Genomic DNA, 22,151 nt, shown 5'->3' on the forward strand with positions numbered 1-22,151 from the left:
ACTGGAGCGAGATCAGAGCGCGTGCCGTGAGCACACACTGTCAGTCAAGCGTCTCCAGAGCAACAGGTAAGCGCGCGCTCTCTCCTCTCTCTCTCATCATGTGCGGAAGTTTCTCTCATAAAACTGGCGCTTTTATCGGCTTAACTTTTACCTCTTTTTTGTGAAAAAACTGCAATATGAACGTTGTAATTCTTCATTATAATACTGCTCTGAAACGCATATAGTCACATCTCACGTAGTCGAATATGTATGTGTATGTTTCATAATTAATACACGTGTTTACATTGAATATTTACGATAAAAGTATGAAAAGAGTGCGAAAATACATAGAGATATATTCAGATTAACATATAGAAAATGGTGGATGAATGCCACAAGTAGAAGGTTTAACTGAATATAGATAAAATCTAGACTAATATGAAATGGACTGAATTTGCTCTTAATCTAATTTAATATTATTTTTTCTCTCTTCTGTTTTAATAACTTTAAAAATTATTTTCATATATAATAAACAATACTCACAATTCTTTAAAACCAGAATTCATTGAATAAAAAAATAGTTTTGTGTGTATTTAAGGATGTGTAATGCAGTTTATAATAATGTAAGAAGTGTGTGATATATATGCAGAGTTATTGTAATGCCTAATTTATTTCTGATTTCATTTATAAAATATTACAGATTTTTAAGGCTCATACGGAAAGTCCTGCAGAAAAACATGAATCTGAGTCCACCTGAACAAAGCATGCACAAACCGAGCGACGGCAACAAATCTGAGCACCTGCTCCCTTGCTTTCGCAGAAGCACGTACGACGAGCCTCTCGCTTCCTACCACAACGGCTCCATTATATCTCACCTCCTGCGCAAAACCATTCACAACAAACTGACCTCCCTCGACAACAACCTCCTGTACCTGCCCTCCGAGTCCAACACAACTGATGATTTCGCTCAAGAGGACCAGAGCAGCAGCGAGGACCTGTCGGCGAGCGCAGACGTCGAGCGGCCGTTGAGCGAACACCTCCAGGCCAAACGTGCCCGGGTGGAGAACATCATACGAGGCATGGCAGGGTCGCAAGGAGAGGCGGAGAGGGACTGCGAAGTCGCTCGCTCTAGACGAGACAAACGCAAGCAGAGGCTCCCGCTGCACCAGGAACCCGACGTCCGACCGAAGACCAGCAAAGACGAAGAGTGTCACAAACTCAAGGAGCAGCTCCAAAGCATGCAGCGACTCCTGCATCAGCTCCAGGAGAAGATCTCCCATGTGTACGACCAGAACTATTTGGAGAACGAGGAACGAGGTGGATCAGACCAACCGAGTTTGAGCGAAAACCACCACCAGGTTAAAGTGGAAAACAGCGACAGGGCGGTGAAGAACCTCCAGGAGACTCTTAAATGCGAGCTGACCAGGACTGTGAGCGAAAGCATCGATATGGTCTTCAAGAAACTCTCAACGACCCTACCGAATCAATCGCCTCAGAGTCCAGAGTCCTCAGAAACCCAGAAGCCAAGCCAAGACGATTCCCCTTCAGAGCTGTCGGACACGGAGGAAGTCGCCAAGTCTCACTTCGAGAGCCCAGAACACCAAACCGAAGCCTTATCCTTAGTGGTCCGTAAACCTTCCCCAACCCAGCTAATCCCGGGTGTAAAGAGACCCTACCCGCTCCACCAGAGTCCATTCCAGTTCGGCTACAACGCTCCTCTGCACGACAGCCAGATCCTGGAGCACCTTTTGAAGTACGGACCGCATTCGGCCTTCTCCGGACTGCCCTGTCTGCCTGCTTCCCTGGAGAGATCGACGCCAGACTCCATGGAGCATTCGTGGGAAAGCGTCGCCATGAGATCCAAGGGGCATCTGGCTCAGCAACACCATCGCGCCGGACCTCCCGGACTAGTCGCTGTAGACGCGCTCTGCCTCCCGCACGTCAAGATGGAGTGTGGAGATCTGCAGAGCATGGCTGAGAGAAGCTCCTTCATGTCGCTCAATATATCCTTTGAACGCATCTATAGCTGTAGTTCTTCCTTCAATGTTTTTTTTTATTAGTCCATGCATTGGACCAAACCAAAAGTGTTCAGTTAGCGACAGTCTTCAGAGTTCCTCAGAAGAAAAAGTGCCATACATTTGGGAGAACTATTCCTTTAATGCCAATAATGCCAATGTCTTTCTCAGACGCTCTTTAGAAAAAAGGTTCTATATAGAACTCTAGGGTTCTTGAGTCATTTTTAAAGAACCCGTCATGACAAAAAGGTTCTATATAAGACGAAGCGCCTGACGGAACCATTTAAAGTTCCATAATAGAACCTTTTCTTCTAAGAGTGTGTGCATGTTGTTGAGTTTGAAGTATGTTTTTTCTCTCTCTGAAATTTATTAGTATTATTTTTTTTGCATTGGACCAAACTATTCATTTAATGCCAAAGCAGAACTATAAAGGATATCAGAGTAAAATAATATCTCTCTCAGACACTCTTTAGAAAAAAGGTTCTATATAGAATATTTAGAGTCATTTTTAAAGAACCCTTCATGACAAAAAGGTTCTATATAAGTAGAAGCGCCTGACGGAACCATTTAAAGTTCCATAATAGAACCTTTTCTTCTAAGGATGTATGAAAAAGAAAATTGTGTTGCTTAGATGTTGTTGAGTTTAAAGTATGTTTTTTCTTTTTCTGAAATTCATTAGTATTAATAAAATGGCAACACTTTGCAATAAGGTCTATTTTGTTAACATGCATTATCTAACATTAAATAAGAACGAGCAATATATTTTTTTAAAGCATTTATTAGTGCTTGAATAAAAAAAAAAACAATGTGTGTTAGTATGTAACAAATGTTACAGATACAGCTTTTGATTTTAAAAACACATAAATGTTGACATCAACTGTAGAAGTGTTGGTCATTGTTTTTAACTCATTAATGTTAACAAATGACCTTCATGTAAAGTGTTTCCATAAAAATAGAGTCAAAAGTTGTCAGACAAATCTTATTGAGATGTTTCAGGAGAAACTTCGCAGATGACAGAGAAAGTCTCTATTTAATCTTGTTGCTGCCTAGACTGAGATATTCAAGAAATCTCACTGCTGATTTTCCTTTTCATATGTTTTCATAGTTTATAGTGGATGCGGATGCGCAACAAATGTGTTGAAAGAAATACGTTTCATGTTGCAGGAGTCATTTTTATCTCTGGATGATGTTCTTTGTTTAGCTTCAGCTGCTTTTGAAAAAGCCCCCTCTTTGTTTAGTTGACTGTTTTTATTTAATATAGAGTAGTTAACATTGAGATATTGCTGAACAAACGACCAGCTCTCGAGCTCGGCGAACAATCGTTGAATTGAGTGCAGCGGTGAGCAGTTCCACTAACGCAGACTTCAAGGAGAATTTTTGCTTTGATCTCGGTAACCCCAAAGAAAATTGTAGCATCTTCTTTAATCTGGGCTCAGTAATGACTTTAAGTCCAGGAAAAGACAAATAAAAAGGAATACAAGGCTTTGATAAGAATTGTTAGGAACAAAAGCCAATTTTCAAAGGCAGAAAAAGCAACAGTTTCTCTTCTGGAAATTCTCTGATTTTTTTTCCCCCTCGGACTTGAAAAGGTGCGGAATATGTTTCTGCACTCTCAATGTGATTGGAGTGGATGAGAGAGGTCACTTTTGGTTGTTTGTGAAAAGCAAGCTCTCAGCCATCATTATACACCATCATCAATGGCCAGAGTGTCATATATATATATATATATATATATATATAGATATATAGATATATATACATACACATGTGACAATACTGCAGCATGCAGAACGCTTCGCTTTTAAACCTCATTAGATTTATATTGTACAATATTGCGGCTCCTTTTTGAGGCCGAACAGTGATTGTCTGTTTCGAAGTGATTGTTTAATAATAGCAGTTGTTTTTGCTTTACGTTAAGAAGCAACATGTTTCTTTGTGCTAAACGATGTATATCAAAAAGAAACTCTCATGGATTATTTCACAATGTAAAAAAGGACGTAAGCCGATCCTCTTCATCCTCACTGAGACAATTTCATCTCGGTGTTTCACAGCAAAGCAATTACTATGTGCAGACGTGGAGCAAACGGCTTGGATTGGAGGTCTCTTAATCTAATTAGTTTGGCTCTTTTTCTAGTTAGCACATGCTTAATCGACTCTCTCTGGTCAATACAGAGCTGTTAATTCATTTGGAGCGATGAATAGGACAAATTGATGCTTATTTGTTTGGGGGTGTGTTAATGCGCAGTGCTGTCTGATTCTTAAAAATGCACAAGTTTATCTACACATGAAGGGCTTTGATCACTGTGTCATATTTGGCAGATCTTCATTTATCGTGAGGTTTTTGAGGCCTTAACTCTCTTCACATTCAGGAAGGTCTGACCCCGAACCATCTGAAGAAAGCCAAACTGATGTTCTTCTACACACGCTACCCAAGCTCGAACTTACTCAAGAACTTCTTCCCTGATGTCAAGGTATGTGTTTCAGCAAATTATGGCTCAATATGTTTATTTTATTTTGAAAGGGACAATGCACATTCATTTACATGAGCATTATAAAATTATCATTATACCCAAATTATGGATCAGTAATGCTTCTCTTAAGGAAGGTTCACACCAAGAACGATAACTGTAACGATAACTATATTTGCGTCCACACCAATGAACGATAACGGTCTGTTTATTGTAAGCTCACGCACTGCGTTTTTAAAGTGTGTGCAACATGTTTTTGCTGTTCTTGTTGCATTTACACACTTTAACCAGCAGATGTCCTCAGCATGCTATGTTTGAGTGAATAGCTAGTGTAATCGATCTAATCTAACAGTGAATTTAGCGGACAAAGTCAATATAGTGGAATAAAAACAACGCCTAGTCTTTTTCACTGCAACTTCAAAGGAAGCAAGACAATGTTGTTGAAACTAGGTCATTTTATCTTACACTGTTTGTTAGCCTGACATAATGATCTCATTGTTAATGCTTCACACCATTTATTTCGAGGGTATGACCAATTGCTTTCCATATATCCATTTTCTTTAAAGTATCCTTGAAAAGGGGGTTTGACTTATCAAACAGTGGTGGCTTTTTCTGGACCGCGGCGATTAACTTCTCAACAGTGTCGTCCGCCATTTTAAATGTGTGAACCCTTAAATTAGAATGGATTCTGATTGGTTGTCTGTGTTTTATCGTTCAACAGCTGGAAAATATCATATATCCCAATGATATCGTTTGTCTATATCATTATTGTTATAGCTGTGGTGTGGCTTTTCTTTTATATTTAAAACGAATTTTAGAAGTATATTTTTATCGTTATCTTCAGTGTTGCGAAGTCTGCGGTTTTCCCGCGGAATTGGGCTACTTTAACACTGTTGCTGCGGGATGTTTTTCATGTCTGCGGGTTGAAGCGACCTCAAATAACATGATATTCAGCACCTGGAATGCGAATTTTACCAGGGGAACCCCGCCAAAAACGCAGATTTTACCCCCCAGAACATGATTTTTACCGGGGGACCCCCCTGAAACGCGATTGGGCTAGTTTTGAGTAGCAATTGGGTGGGTAACCTGGCAATCCTGATCTTTATAGTTATTGTTCTTGGTGTGAATGGGCCTTTAATGTTAATTTGTATATATCGTGATCACTATTAGAAAAATGGGGTTCTAAATAGAACTCTAGGGTTCATGACTCAATTTAAAAAAAGGCGTAAAGGTTCTATAGAAGGAGAAATGTGTTACATGATTGCATAATGCTTTCATGTTTAACGGGTTATTTAAAATTATTTCTAGTGATAAAGTATGTTTATGAGCTGCTTAATTCAAATTTTATTAAAATTAAAAAATAATTAAAAAACTAAATCCATAAAATCATCCCATGATGGAAGGTTCTATATATGAAGCGCCTGACGGAACCCTTATGGTTCCATATAGAACCTTTTCATCTGAGATTTTATTTATTTTTTTATATATTTTATTTACTCTTTTATCTTATTCTATATTTATCCTAATAATCAGTTTACGCATAAAAAAAAAAAAAAAATCACATTGAGTCATAAAAGAAAAGAGCGTTCTGTTGCTTGAGCAAAAATACAGAATATTAACACAAAATTAGACGCTTGAGCAAATATTCCTGTATGTTGGGGTGGCAATTCCTGAACTGCTGGTTTAACTTTGACAAAGTTAAAAGAAGAGTTTCTCAAGTCAGCAAAAGGAGACAAAAGAGGCGGCGGAGAGGAGCACAACCTCCTCTATTCAGCGTTAACCCTTCAGCTGTGAGCTTTCACTAGACAACAATAGAAGAGCGCTGAGCCGCGGATAGTGAGGGCAGTTTAGGCTCTGTGTGTGTATGTGTGTGTATGTGTGTGTCTAGCGGCATATCCTGTGAGTGTGTAACGTGTCCTGAGGCACAAGTGTTGTGATGAGTCAACACAACAGCAAAAAGCAATGTGTTGTTATTGCATGACTCTCTCGTTGGTTCTCAGTCGGCTCCCTCAGATGGCACATTAATGCCGTACTGTTTAAGACACTATATATATTCAGTGTTACCAATCAGGCGTATTGACAGGAATCTGTTCCATTTGTGCTTGCATATTTCAGAAAAAAAAAAAATGTTTTAGTCATTTTGTAAAAAAAAATGTAAATAAAATAAAGGGAAACATCCTTCAAATATGTTTTTAAATGGACGATTCCACTGCCTTTTTCCTCATCACATATTTTAGTATTCATCATAAATCATCCTGTGAAAACCGTTTTGAAATTGGACACCAGTGAAGCGGTACTTTAGGGTTTGCTTGGGCCTCGCAAACCCTCTTTTGGCATTAAAAAACTACTGTCAGTGAAAAATTAGTACTGAAAAGGCGTGGACGGGGTTACTTTTGCGGCTGACCTTATTGCATATGCATTTGTAGAAGTTTCCCTTTCAGACGCAAAATTTATGGACGGAGAGTATTTAAATGAATCATGCAAGGTGATTTACTAAGGTTTGCACTAGTCAATTTACTGGTATTTGCGCCATTATTTACCGCCCAAAAAAGCATGTCTTAAACCAGACGCTAATTTGCGCTGCACTTGGTAGATTGCGTTGGTTATTATGGAAATGATCCGGCTGTGTCTGTGTTCTTTAATTTGAGCGTCATCAGTAGTTCACACACAGAACTTTCCACGTTTTATTGCCGTTTAGTAAATCTGGCCGTATGTACCTTTTGGCAAGCTCCTCCCCCTTGTGGGCAGTGCCAAGTTTCATATCACAAAATTGACTTCACTATTTTATGTGTTGCTGTTGTTATAGAAGCGATGTGACAGAAATGTATTGATTTGTGACAGGATAACATTTAAAAAAAAAAAAATCAATAATCTGTGGGCGTCACCTGGTGGCTGTTTTTGGTACAAAGTCTCACAGGAACCTCGTTTTTTGTGTTATCATCTTAAAATGAATGTGTGCATTTTCATGTCTACGTTAAAAAATGCGAGTGACAGTTAACAGGTTAAACTATTATCCACAGTCCTAAATATGTGCTTACAGCCTTGCTAAGTACCATTAATTATTTATAATTACTAACCAAGCCTTTAAGTGAAACATTATATATTACATAGTGCTGGGTAACTGATTACATGTAATCTGGATTACATAATCAGATTCCAAAAATGTAGTACTTGTAATTAGATTATAATATGTTTTAAAATGCTCATAATCAGATTACAGTTACTTTTTTTTATGGATTACATGATTACATATTATTCACACAATGACAGTAAATTATTCATAATTTATTGATTCTCCCTTATTCTTTTTACTCTTTTAAATTGTTCTTTCTAAAAAATCCTTTTGTGTGTCATACCCTTTAGCTTTAACTGTATTCACAATATAGAATGGCCATGTAAAGTCACGTAAATAAATAAATAAATAAAATTATATCAATATATAAATATAATCTCAATATATATATCTAAATAAATAAATCTTAAAATGGTCTATAATAATCCCATTCAAATCTGAGTTAGGTCAAAAGTAATCTTAAAGTAGTCAGAATACATTACCGTTCGTTCGTTGTGTAATTTGAAATCAGTAATCTTATTTAAATAAGGTTCAGTTTTTGTTCCTTGTAATAAATTGCACATAACTGAAGAAAAAAACGATCTTTGTAAAACCCTGTTTCATTGTTGAAAGTCACCTAATTCACTACTAAACCACATCACAACAATATGTTGGTGTCAGGAAAACATTGTGTGGTTGTGATTGAATCACTGAGCTTGATAAGGCTGATGTAATTCTGAACATGAAATATTGATGAGAGATAAGAGAAACTATTTCAGTTTGAGTCGTGTGGTCAAACAGATTTGATGATGTTAAATATATAATGTCAGCTAGATATTTAGTGTATTTAGATAATTTCTATACAATTCTGTTTTAAATAATCCGAATACACATAGATCCTCCACAGACTAACATTAGGAAAGCGTAAAAGCTTAGTAAGGTTTTGAAAGTGATGTTTGGGTATATCAGTAATAAGTCAAGTCATTTCTTCACCCAACAATAGCAGCAAATAAAGTCGTAATGAAATGGAAGTTGCGCGCGTCTTTTCTTCCCTATTGTGCCGTATATCCTAGAGAAACGGCTTCTGGAACAAGAACAAATGTAGGGCGGGGCTTGATTTTGTCTGTGGGGAATTGATTGGATGGTTGTGGTTTGCTAATGGTGGATCTCATTTGAGTGACAGGTTGCCCCGCCCTCGTTTAAGATTACCATTTTGATTTTATGGTGACTTTAAAGCAGCAAATGATACACACAGAAAGCAGAAAAATCGCCCAGAAAATCAAGATCACTGGAAAAGTGACCATCTGGACACTTGGCTGCAGCTCAGCTGGACACTGTATCTGGTGTGTCCGTCCGGACCGTCACAGGGTCACAGAGTCACGGCCGAACTCCTCCCTGTCCTGATGTGGGAAGTCTCAGCAAACAAAGGCTGGGCTAATCCCAGTGTCCGATTCCATTCCCGTCAGCCGAAGTCACTCAGAAGGAAGTTTCCTTCTGACCCCTTTCTCACACTCCACGAAAAGAAGCGTCTTTGAGCCCTTGGGCAGGTTTTAGCTCTTTTTGCCCCTCTGTTATCGGATCAGCAGTTATAATAACAGGGCTAATGTGAAGGCAGGGTTTCGTCTGCTGTTTGGATAGATGTTATTCTATGTGCAAGACACCGGCTGGGAAAGACGAGTTGTGACTACAGCCGATTAAACAGACTGTGTTGCTGAAAATAGTTTGGAAAGCAAGCGCCAGAATTACAACAACAACAAACAAAACTTTTAGACAGTGTGTTATAATGCAGTTTTCCTTCGCTTGTTCCTTACGGGATTGCACCTGCTCTTTATCCGTAACTCCCTCTGAGCAGTTCTTCCGATCACTTCTCAGGACAGACACTGACTATATGAGCTCATGACAGCTCTCTCACAATTGCTTTATGGTCTCTAGTCAAAGTGCTCAAACATGGTCATGGAAAACCTCAACACATCAGGCTATTTTAAAATAGTGATTTCCAGGCTGTGAAAATTTGTGGAAAAAAAGTATGCAGTTTTTCATGTGAAATGGTTTTGCTTAGCTCTAAAATATTTTATCAGCATATTGTGCTTTTTTTTGTTTGTTTTGTTTTCAAAATAGCCTTTATGTGTAGTTGAGGACAGAATCTGCAAAATATTAATCATCAAAGAGGGATCATAAATTACATGTTGTTGTTTTTTGTTGTTTTTTTATGTAATACTGCCCTGAATAAGCTATTTCACATAACAGATGATTCTATAGTCCATAAGACAAAATAACTGACTGAATTAACACAAATGAACAAAAGTTTCATACTTTAATACTGTGTGCTGTTTGTAAGTTTTGTTGTTCATGAGTCCCTTGTTTCTCCTGGGAAGTTCAACTGAAAAATCCATCACTAACCCTTTCCAACAGTGACTGTGTGATATTGATATATTCAATGATGCTCAAGAAGCTTTTGATCATCTAGGTAACGACACACAGTATTAAGAATGAAACATATGTAAACGTTTGAACTGGGTCTTCTGTGTAATTTCACTTATTATTATAGTCATGTGGTCTATAAGTAAACTTTTGTTGTGTGAAATAGCAGTACTAAATAAAAACAAAATGCAATTTTCACGATCCCTCTAATTTTTTATTTATTTATTTATTATTATTATTATTATTATTAACAACATTTTGCAGATTCTGCAAGGATAAACTCATGACCTCAACTGTAGCCTACATATATTTACTTTCTTCTGCTGCAATAAAGTACCAGTTTTTCTTGTTTTTCTTGCTCAAGATGCTGTAATAAAATTCCTTTAAATATTTTTTATTTGAATCTAATGTAGTTTCACTATGATTCAAAGTGAATCTTTCTGAATTTGCAGAATTGCTTTTGAATTCCATCAGAAACCTATGATGAATCATGAATTGAATCAAGTCTGTGCCACAGTTTCTGAAATGCCCTCAGATCCAGACCTGCTCCTTCAGTGTGTGTCTGTGGGATTTTTTCACTTGTTTTATCATAAATCCAAGAGCTAGCACTGGGTATTGACACAGATTTCACAAATTGATTCACAAGCTCTTAATAAGATTCTGATTTGGATTTGATTCAATTCGATTTGTTTGGATAAATATCAGGTGAAGTCCATGTCAAAAAAACTACACTGGGAGCCCTGTCATTTGGTACATTAGTATAATATTAAAGGCTAAACTATTCAATTTAATTGCTATTTTGTTTTTAGATATAATAATAAACACTCAAAACTGAGTTATATACAAACATTTAAATTGCACAAAAGGCAGTTTTTATATTAAGTTTTTAATGACTTAATTACTTTTCTACTCCAATTCATTGTTGAAATATAAACCTTTAATCAGTGGCTGTACTAAAATTTGAATTCATTCACTTTGTTACATATCAAAAGTATCAAAACACATTTTTAGAAGATTATTGCGATTATTGGATTGCAGGAGCTACAAATAGGGCCAGATTTACTAACAGCTTGCGCCAGCGCAAACTCTCTTTTGGCATTAAAAAACTACTGTCAGGATTTACTCAAGACACGCAGTGCAAAATTAGCTAATTTGCGCTGCTCTTGTTAGATTGCGTTGGTCATTATGTAAATGATTTGACTGCGTCTGTGTTCTTTAATTTGCGCGTCAGCAGTAGATCACGTGCAAAACTTGCCACTCCCATCGCCGCATGTGTGGAATTGCGCTCTCACGCTAATTTGCCCCGTTTAGTAAATCTGGCACATAATGTTTAGTGAAGTTTTGTTCATTCATTAACTGAAAACAGCACAGACTAAAAGATCGAATCCTGAGATTTAAGAATCAATATTGGTTCATCAAAATAAAGACAGATTAAAATAGAGTAATTGTTATTGTCACCTGATTTAACACGTTTGTTTGTTTTTTTAAAGTAAATAAAGAAAAAGTAAGAAAACAGTAAAAGAACTGAAGTAATGCATTTGAAATATTTGCAAATAATATTTTTATTTTAAAATATGCACCATTCACTGTTAATCATATGCCTTTTATGCTGAAATGGCTAAGTTAATGTTTCTTTTCTTGTCACATCCAATTACGAATTCACGCAAATAATATATTTTAAATTCAAAATGGCAAAATAGAAAAGATTTTAAATGTTTAGATACTGTATCTTTCCTTGCACTTTTTCACCCTTAAAACTGAAGCGTCGCACAGGAATTCATGTTTTCGGGTTCTGTAAACAGTAAGCCCTGCCTTCTTTGATATGATTGGTCATCTCATTCATTTTGACACTGACTAGCGCTGTTAGAAAGATGAGGCAGAGCAGCCTAAAAATGTATTACATTAATGCAAACAGCATATAAGTTCTTTGTCATTGTTCTGTCCCTCTTCATTTGACACTTGTATTTATGAATATTTCCCTGTTTTAGTTCAATCGCTGCATCACGTCCCAGCTGATCAAGTGGTTCAGTAACTTCAGAGAGTTCTACTACATCCAGATGGAGAAGTTTGCTCGTCAGGCCATCATAGATGGCGTTAACGATGTGAAAGACATATCCATCACCAGAGAGTCCGAGCTGTTCCGCGCCCTCAACATGCACTACAACAAAGCCAATGACTTCCAGGTACTTACGCCTTTACACCAATCTTCACATCTTTACACGAAATGTTTGATGTTTGCTAAAACTAAGTAGACCAGTTCAAGCAGATATTGCACTGGTTTTAGGAAATAATCTGCAGAATTCTCTGAAATGGATGTAAATATGATCAAATGTGTGAAACATCTGAGAGTAACTACAGTCTTGGCATGAAACGATGAGGTCAGCTATTGGAGGGTTTAAAAGCAGAAATGTGAAGGTTATAGTTTTCATTAATTCTTCTGTTACTGTAAATCCTGTGTATTATTTGAGCTCTAAAGAAAAAAAACAAACAAGAAACAATATCTGCCAATGGAGTCAGAAAAATAAACTTAATTCAAAGGGAAAAGAAGATTATTATAATTCAAAAACTTGGATACAATTTTCAGAAGAAATATCTCAAGTATTTTGCTTGAAGTAAATGTATCTTGATTTAAAATGTTTAGATATTTGTACTAGAAAATGACAAAAATACTGAGGAAGAAATTATTTTTGCATTGCAGAAGGCACCAATACATGGACTACAGACTAGCCTCTTCATTAGTGTCTAATAGAGTTAAATCATCATTTTTTACTTTCTTTTTTGGATTTATGGTGGTGAAGTAGTAAAACTGGATATAACTTTACACAGAAATGGTTCGTAAGCCATTTTTCCCCACTTTTGACATTTGGTTTTTGACCACTGAAAATGTGTACAATTTACCAATTTACTCATGGAGCCGCATTAAGATCTCCATATCTCTGGGATTGAGCCATCGAGGCCCTTTAAAATGAAGATACCAAAAGGAAAGTTTGTTAAGAAAAAGAATCTGAAAGGATATTTAGATATCTTTAATACTTCTTGTGTTACAGGCATGCAAACTTGAGGCAAAAAACACAAGAAGAGCTTTTTTGAACTGTCGCTGTTGGCATATAATGAAACAAAGATTGCTAAAGTCAACAGATTTTACTAATAGATCTACCAATCTCTGTGTAAAAATAAAATAATGATGCTGCCAGCTTTATAAAGTCATTTTTACACCCCTGTAATTTGGCTCCAAATCTCAGGTGGAAATGGTCATTTTGACCTCCTCTACAAAACAGTGGATTACTCAGTAAATATACATCTGTGACATTGAATATTTTGGCTTTGAACACTATTTATGTTTGTCTTTGTACAGAAAAAAATATTTACAAAATCAAAAATTTGAGCCTGGTTGAGTTGACACGGAATGACCCATTGATTATTTGCTAAATAAAGTTCAGTTTCTGTTAAAATGCACATCAGAGACTTAAAGACCAGCATTACTGCTCACCAGCGTATAGTATGTTGTGTTTCTGATGCTGATCTGCAGCATAAACCAGCAGAGAGATTCATGCTGGTCTAAGCCGGTCCTTTCAGTCGGGTGTCCTCGGTCTGACCCGCGCGTCGAGCCGCACCTGTAGCTGCGCGGCCGTAGACGGCCATGATCCCAGAGCCCAGCGCTGCTGCATCAAACTGTGGGAAGAGGAAGCTGCAGCATCTGCTAAAACAACTTGAGATTATGCCCCGGCCACGCCTGACTGCCGTTTGGATTGCTACTGATGCGAAAGAAGCCAGAAATCCCAAGAGTGATGGGCCGCCCGATGGGAACGAGCGGAGACAGTTGTCTTTACCTCAGCACCAAGACATTCCTTTCCCAGGGCCTGCTTTTGTGTCTGGAGATGCACGAGAAACAAAACTGTCAACAGTGAGCGGAGCTACTCTTCGGGAAATAATGCCGCCGGATAGATCCACCGTCTTCCCACCCTCATACACAAGCCGAGTCCTTCAAAGTGATGCGCCGCCTGAATTCCTGCGATGGGAACGGAGTCCTTTCATGCATTTTCCGAGCAGTTAAGTTCGAAGCAACAGGCTGCAGGAAATCAAAGCGTCCATCCACACTGCTCACCTAATGATTCTGACACTGTATTTGGTTTATTGCCACTGCGCTTTAAAATGAGAACACTAAAGATGCTGCGTGAAGATCAAGGGCTGACGGTGTTGACTCAGAGTTCTGTGGGCATGAGCAGTTGCTCTTTACCATCGGTCACATTGATTCTGACACTGACCTTGAGCTGCATGACATGAACCTGCGGTTGGTTAGACCATCAAGACTTGACCTGCAAACTCGTCATCACGTTTCTAGGGGGTTGTGGCCAGTTGCCAGGGCACTGCTATGCATTTGCTAAGGTGTTCTGTTTTTTAACACATTGTTGTGCGGTTGCTATGGTGATGTGGGTGGTTGTTAGGTGGTTTATAGGCTAGGGTGTCCTGGGTGCAGGCTAAGGCATTTTATGTTGTTGCTGGGTGTATCCTGGTTGGTTGCTAGGATGTTTTGAGTGTTTGTTAGGTGCTTGCATTTTGGTTCTCAGTGGTTGCTAAGGAATTTTAGGTTGTTGCTAGGGTGTTTTGAGTAGTTGTCAGTAGGCATGTGCGGTATCAAATTTTCATGTTGCGATTAATTGCTAAGGCTTTTATCACGGTATACGGTATTATCACGATACTGAAATAAGTTGCAAAAAAAGTGTTGTCATAGTATAACAGATTTAAGAACTCTTTCTTATAATAAAAAGAACTCTGAATGTTTAAATACAATAATACAATACACACAAAAAAAAAACATTTTTGTTAACGTTAGTAAAGACATACAACTGATCATTGTTAGTTTTACCTCAGGTCCATTAAATAAGGTCTTTTGATTTTAGTAATGTTATTAAACAGTAACTAAGAAATTAACATTAACTAAGATTAATTAATGCTTTATAAGTATTTTTCATTGTCAGTTTGGTAATAATGAATTAACATGTTAACTAATGAAGCTGTATGTCTCAAAGTTTTACTGAACAATAACAAATAATCAGAACATTTCTAATCGTTAGGGTCCAGATGTTGTACTCCATATTAAAATATAAAAATGTTTAAGTTTGAAAATAAATAGCCTATTAAGTCTTTAAGAATTAAGTATTTGGTGCTGTGATGAACAACATTGAGATTACAAAAAAAATGAATGGCTGTTTGAAGCATTTTAATTACTGTTCAGTAGCGCAGCTGCTTTGTTTACTGGGTTTCCGGGGTAACCGCTGCATTTCTGCTCCTCCATCAGCGCCCCCATTGCTGTCAGAGAGTGAACGTGCACTTTCATTAGTGCGTCTCCTTCACTCATTCTGCCATGTCAGGCTTGTTTACATCTGAGCGCGTGTCCCTTTGACGCAGAATACAGCGGTGTTGTGCATTTTATCCGGTTGATGGGGAAAGTATTCTTAAATGCATTATAAAAATTTTAATAATCGGTAATAAATTATTATTTACGGTATTTTGAAGTGCCCACGATAACAATATCGTGCATATTCATTATCGCGATATATCGGATTACCGAATAACGGCACATGTCTAGTTGTCAGGTGCTTGCATTGTGGTTCTGGGTGGTTGCCAGGGAATTTTGGGTGGTTGCTAAGGCATTGCTAAGTGGTTTGAAGGCAAGTGTGTTCTGGGTGGTTGCTAAGGCATTTAAGTTGTTACTAGGGTATTCTGGATAGTTGTTAGGTGGTTGCTAAGTGCTTGCATGTTGGTTCTGGGTGGTTGCCAGGACATTCAGGGTGATTGTTAGGTGGCTGCTAAGGCATTTTATGTTGTTGCTAGGATATTTGGGGAGGTTTTTAGGTGGTTTATAGGTTAGGGTGTTCTAAGTGGTTGCTAAGGCATTTTGGGTTGTTGCTAGTGTATTCTGGGTGGTTGTTAGGTGGTTGCTAGGGCATTCTGTGTGGTTGGTAAGGCATTGTTAAGTGGTTTCTAGGCATTTGTTCTGGATGGTTGCTAGGACATTTTTGGTTGTTTCTGGGGTATTTTGGGATGTTCTTAGGTGGTTCATAGGATAGGGTGTTCTGGGCAGTTGCTAAGACATTTTAAGTTAAGTTAAGTTACTAGAGCATATTGGGTGGTTGCTAAGTGCTTGCATTGTAGTTCTGTGTGGTTGCCAGGAAATTCTGTGGTTACTAAGGTTATTGTTAGGGTGTTCCTAAGCTGTTGTGTTCTGGGTGGTTGCTAAGGCAGTTTAGGTTGTTGATAGGGCATTCTGGATGCTGGTTAAGTAATTGCTAGGGTGTTCTGTGTGGTTGCTAGGTGCTTGCATTGTGGTTCTGGGTGGTTGCCAGGGCATTCTGAGTGGTTGCTAAGGCATTTTAGGTCATTGCTAGGGTATTTTGGGTCATTGTTAGGTGGTATTAAGGCTAGTGTATTCTGGGTGGTTCCCAAGGTATTTTATGTTGTTTCTATGGTATTCTGGGCAGTGGTTAGGTGGTTGCATGGGTGTTGTGGGTGGTTGCTAAGGCATTCTGTGTGGTTGCTAAGGCATTGTTAAGTGGTTTCTAGGCATGTGTGATCTTGATGGTTGCTAGGGCATTTTAGGTTGTTTCTGGGGTATTTTGGGATGTTGTTAGGTGGTTTATAGGATAGGGTGTTCTGGGTGGTTGCTAAGGCATTTTAAGTTGTTACTAGAGCATTTTGGGTGGTTGCTAAGTGCTTGCTTGTGGTTCTTGTGGTATTTTGGTGTTTGCTAAGGCATTGCTAGGTGGTTTCAAGGCATGTGTGATCTTGATGATTGCTAGGGCATTTTAGGTTGTTTCTGGGGTATTTTGGGATGTTGTTAGGTGGTTTATAGGATAGGGTGTTCTGGGTGGTTGCTAAGGCGTTGCTACATGGTTTCAAGCCTAGTGTGTTCTGTGTGGTTGCTTAGTCATTTTAGGTCATTGCTAGGGTATTTTGGTGGTTGCTAAGGCATTGTTAGGTGGTTTCAAGGCTAGTGTGTTCTGGGTGGTTCCCAAAAAAATGTATGTTATTGCTAGGGTATTTTGGGTGGTTGTTAAGCAGTTGCTGGGGTGCTAGGGTGTTCTAGGTGCTTGTATTGTAGTTCTGGCTGGTTACTAAGGTGTTTCTAAGGTGTTCCGGTGTGTTGTCCTCAACAGCACACATGATTTGAAGAATCACTGATGACTGTAGCACAAACACACTGATCAGCACTAGTACTAGTGGGGATTCACTCAGTGTAACTAACAGCACTAATCAGCAGGCATGGCAGTATGTATGGCTTGAGTCAGTGTTTGTGACGCTGTATGCTGACAGAGGTCTGTTTCAAACGTTTGTCCTCAGGTTCCTGACAGATTCTTGGAGGTGGCTGAAATCACACTTCAGGAGTTCTACAGCGCCATCTCCCTGTCCAAAGACTCCGACCCCTCCTGGAAAAAAGCCATCTACAAGGTCATCTGCAAACTAGACAGTGACGTTCCAGAGGAGTTCAAATCACCTTCCTACCTGTAAACAGAGAGCGCCACCTACAGGACTCTTTATGTGTGGCCGCACGCCCTTTATTTATCATGAGTGTCAGTCACAAATGTTTCTTTTTATAAGTGAACTGTCAGCTTTATAAACAAATCTAAATATATATTCTAAATATTTTGCTGTTGACTGAAAAGCGTGTCTAAGCAAGTTTGTTTCATTTTTGTCTGTGGAATAGGCTTGTTTAATAATAGTTTGGATTTTGGGTTTCAGTGTAATATATTTTTAGCTTTTATAATGCCACTGTAGACAAATGTGTGGTGTGTTTTTAGTTAAAACGTTCCTGGTGATGAAATGGAAAAGCAGTTATGATTTATGTTTTAATGTGGATTTGTCTGTTAAGTTTCTTCTGTGAAGTATCTCATGAAACATCTGTAATAATTATTAAAAAAAAAGGTGTAAATAAGTATAATTTAGCTGTATAATATGAGTAAAGGTGGAATATTGCTGTTTACGTGGGACCCCAGATTAAAATACATTGCATGTAGAAGCATTTTCCTCAAATTTTGCCGATATACTTATTTATCATGTATATTAGTTTGCATATTCTTGTTTATCATTATCAAGCAGTGTGTGGTTTTTCATTTGATAATAAAAGATTCATATTGTAGCAGTTAATATGGGGTTAATATTTTGAGGATTCAGAAATAATGACTTTCTTTCAACTTCATTTGCTAAAAAAATAAATTCTGACAATCCAAACCTGTATGCTGTTATTTCATTCTAGCAAAAAATTACCATATTCTGAACACAGAGTCTTCATGCAGCTCGTTTCCACACAGCAATGGTTCATCGTGACCCCGACTGTCAAGCTCCAAAAATAACAAAGAAACACCATAAAGTAACACAACAGCATTTCTTTTGTTTTATGCTCTTCTTAAGTCATATTTTGACTTATTCACTGACAGTCTTCCAGCTGTCAAATCTCGCCATTGTGTTCAAATTTAAAGGGATAGTACACCCTAAAATGAAAATTAAGTCACCATTTACTCACCCTGATGTTGTTCTAATGCCGTATGCCCTTATTTCTTTTATAGACCACAAAAGGAGATTTTTTAAAATTCTCAGATTCCTAAGTCTATTTACAATAAAGAAAAAAAAAACACAGTTGACACACAAATTTAATGTATTTGATGAACATATTGCCCTTGTCCGTTTCTCACAATTTGTGTTTTTTCTGGGCGAGTCGGAGTGAACTGTGACGCTAATAGTCGCAGTCGAGCACAGAAGACCAACGGACAAGGTCAGGATTTTCATTAGGTCAGTTTGTTTTTCACCAAATTCTATCATAAACCCCCATAACACTTGGGATAAACGACATGTGTCACATGGGATCATTCTGTGATACTTTTAAGTCTTTTTTAAAAAAGCTTTATGCTGGTCGCATTATATGGACGAGTGCGAGTGGGACATTTTTTTTTTTTAAATTTCCTTTTGTGGTCCATAAAAGAAAAAAGGGCATTAGAACAACACCAGGGTGAGTAAATGATGACTCCATTTTAGGGTGAACTGTCCCTTTATGCTTCGGTACCAAAATGCATAAAATGATTGGCAAATTCTACACGCACCCTAACAATCAGATTGATGGCTCAGTTGGACTGAAAAGCCTTAAGGTTGTTCACACCAAGAACGATAACTATAAAGATAACTATAATGATATAGTTCTAAAAATCGTTCTAAATATACAAGAATAGCACTGTCCACACCACAGCTATAATGATAACGATGTAGAGAAATTATATTGTTGGGATCACTTTCAGAATAATTTTTTCCAGCTGTTGAACGATAAAACGCTGACCGCCAATCAGAACCCATTCTAATTTAAGGGCTCACGCATTTAAAATGGCAGACGACACTGTGGAGAAGTTAATCGCAGAGGTCCAGAAAAAGCCACCACTGTTTGACGAGTCAAACCCCCTTTTCAAGGATACTTTAAAGAAAATGGATATATGGAAAACAATCGGTCATACCCTCAGAATAAATGGTGAGAAGTATTAACGATGAGATCATAATGTCACGCTAGCAAACAATGTAACATAAAATGACCTCAGATATCCAGCGCTAGTTTCGACAACATTGTCTTGCTTCCTTTGGAGTTGTAGTGAAAAAGACTAGCCCTTTAGGGTGTATTCACATTTGTAGTTTGGGTTTCTTGGTTCTTTTGGTCTGGATCAAAAAAGAAAATAATACATTTAGTCCTGGTTCACTTGGCGTTCACACTGCCATTTTTAACACCGAACCTTTAAAAAAAAAAAAAAAAAAACGTAATTTGTGACATAACTTACCGAACATCTAAAACAATGCTGAGTTGAGAAATGCAATAAAATTTTTTGTTTGTTATATTCCAATATTCCAAAGAATATTATTCAGTTATTTAACATTATCCAGTGAATTATTCTTCACTCTTTAGCCTATTAAACAGCTTAAATCTACTAAAACTGTAGTTTAAAATGAAGTATTACATTTCTGCAAAGTTGATATGACTCCTGTCTTTAATTTATTTTCTCCATTTGAAAACATTAGACATTCTACATTTATTTTGCTTATTGCTTATTTGTTTTGTTTTCTATGCAAGGAGGGAGTGATTGTTATAAATAAAATGGTTTGTTCAGTTCAGTGGTGTAATAGTGTCAAAAACAGAAGTATAACAGTAAATAAATATCGGTTCTGCATATTGGTTATCGGGCACATAAATACACAAATTATCGGTATCGGTTCTAAAAAATCAATATCGGTCGATCACTAAAAAAAATGGTCGGTGCGCCAGGCACTTGGTCCAAAAGGGCTGTACTTAATGAGTCATGGGTGTGTTTTGGGTGTAACGTACAATAAACCAATCAGAGTCTCATCTCCCATTCCCTTTAAAAGCCAGGTGTGCTTGCACCATAGCGGATTTGCTATTTAAATGCCAAAATTTGCAAGCGGAAAGACTGAACGCTTCAACGCATCTTTTTATTTGTAATATTTGGCATGTTTGTGTGCTGCTGTGCATCCCTGTGTGTGTAACATCAGAGTGTACGCAAGTTGTGCACCCGCCTATAGGCGCATATTACTAACGCACTCTTTAAATAACAAAAAAAATATTGCGGCATTGACTTTAGTCGAGGTTTTTGTTGGTCAATGGCGCAGTTGTTTTCAGTTGCCACAAAATAGCAACACGCCAACAATGCACCTGAACACACCTCGTTTTCAGACCAGCACACCCATGGGCAAACAGATGGGCGCGAGTGCATTTGCTATTTAAACAATGTGGAGTTGGATGAGAAAATGATAACTGCGTCGGGCTAAAACTAGCAAAAAACACTTGCGTTGTGGCTGGCGTCACATTGCACCGAGTGCTTGATAGAGCCCTAGGCGTCTTGTGACATCACGTCCTGTTTTTGGTTCGTTTAAATGTCTTTGGTCCTTCTTGCGTTCATATTTCAGTCAAACCGCACAGAGCTTGTTTGGTGTGCACCAGGGTCACACCAGGTTTCATTTTATTCCAACCAAAACTGCCAAGTGTGAACACTCCTCAAATGATCTGTATGAGCTTGATCTGAATTTCAATCTGATTGAAAGTAGCGGTGTAGATCTTAAATAAGAAAAATATTAATCATGTAAACTTTTGAATCCAAATACTTTCTGAATCATATATTCAAATATACCTTGTGCACAAACAAGCTTTTATGGCATACTGTAGATCAAGGCAAAATTGTAGTTTCTGAACGTGGCGACTTTCACATGAACTTTTCTGACCAAAAGATGTAATGCACAAATAACCTAATATTTGAATCGGATTTCAAAAATACGATTCAAAAGGCACTTGCATTTGGATTGGTTTTATTCGGACTGACAAAAACCCAACTAACATATAATATATTCTAAGAACGTCTTGGTAATGTTCCTATTAAGTTCTGAAAACATTTTTCTGAATGTTCCCGAAACATTCAAAATGTCCAGTTTTTTAAATATTTTGAAAGTATTTTTTCTTTGTTACACGACTGTTAAGGAAACATTCAATTTTTTGATTTTGCAAACATTACGGAAACATTCGTTTTGAATGTTCTCAGAACTTTCTGAAACAAGTATTAACATTTAAAAAATGTTAGTCGAAGGTTTCAGAAAAAAACTGTAACATGAACAATGTATAAATAATGTTTTTGTGCTAACGTTTTGAGAACATTATTAAAGACCAGATAACATTCTATTAATGTTTGTTCAGTGCGCATAAACATATGCATAGTGTCCCTTTTGGAGCTGGACAGTTGTGGTCACTATAGTTGTATGAAAAAGAGCTGTGTGAAGATTCTCCTTTAGCGTTTTACCGAACAAATAGCAGCATACGTGTTTGGCACAATGACACACTGATACCACTAGGCCTCCTTTACCCTTTCAAAGCTCCTAACGGCTGTGTTCCTGTTCTGCTAACTGGACATCCCCCATGTAAGTGTGTGCAGCTCCATTGAAAACATCTTTCCCTGATTCCAGGCCACTAAGGTGAAACTAATCCATGATATAAAGGCTGCGCAGGAAAGTATGCTGCTCACATTGTTTCCTGTGGCCAATTCAAGGCACATTTCTAAGGCCGCATTCATTGTGAGGGACACGCGAGCTCTCGCAACGGCCGTGTCTTAAAAACAACAACAATGCATTCTCTCCTCATGAGTAATGTGCAACATGATCTCATAGCAGAGATCTGCAACCACT

General features: G+C 37.8%; 1 protein-coding gene across 1 annotated transcript; it reads left to right on the forward strand.

Annotated features, from left to right (window-relative positions):
• The first annotated feature begins 16 nt into the window (after positions 1 to 16).
• Positions 17 to 17,579, forward strand: prox2 (prospero homeobox 2). The gene is made up of 5 exons (XM_051866911.1): positions 17 to 66; positions 680 to 1,982; positions 4,358 to 4,465; positions 11,924 to 12,118; positions 17,277 to 17,579. The coding sequence occupies exons 2-5, from the start codon at positions 717 to 719 to the stop codon at positions 17,442 to 17,444; spliced, it is 1,737 nt and encodes a 578-aa protein (XP_051722871.1). The 5' UTR covers positions 17 to 66; positions 680 to 716; the 3' UTR covers positions 17,445 to 17,579.
• Positions 17,580 to 22,151: the final 4,572 nt, after the last annotated feature.

Source organism: Ctenopharyngodon idella, chromosome 17 (assembly GCF_019924925.1).
Source record: "Ctenopharyngodon idella isolate HZGC_01 chromosome 17, HZGC01, whole genome shotgun sequence".
Taxonomy (NCBI): Eukaryota; Metazoa; Chordata; class Actinopteri; order Cypriniformes; family Xenocyprididae; genus Ctenopharyngodon; species Ctenopharyngodon idella.

What these genes read in the sequence shown, in the direction of transcription:
- prox2 (XM_051866911.1), top strand. Translation starts at nt 717, where the DNA reads ATGAATCTGAGTCCACCTGAACAAAGCATGCACAAACCGAGCGACGGC. An exon ending in GCTCCTTCATGTCGCTCAAT is followed by an intron (nt 1,983 to 4,357) that starts ATATCCTTTGAA and finishes AACTCTCTTCAC; the next exon opens with ATTCAGGAAGGTCTGACCCC. An exon ending in ACTTCTTCCCTGATGTCAAG is followed by an intron (nt 4,466 to 11,923) that starts GTATGTGTTTCA and finishes TCCCTGTTTTAG; the next exon opens with TTCAATCGCTGCATCACGTC.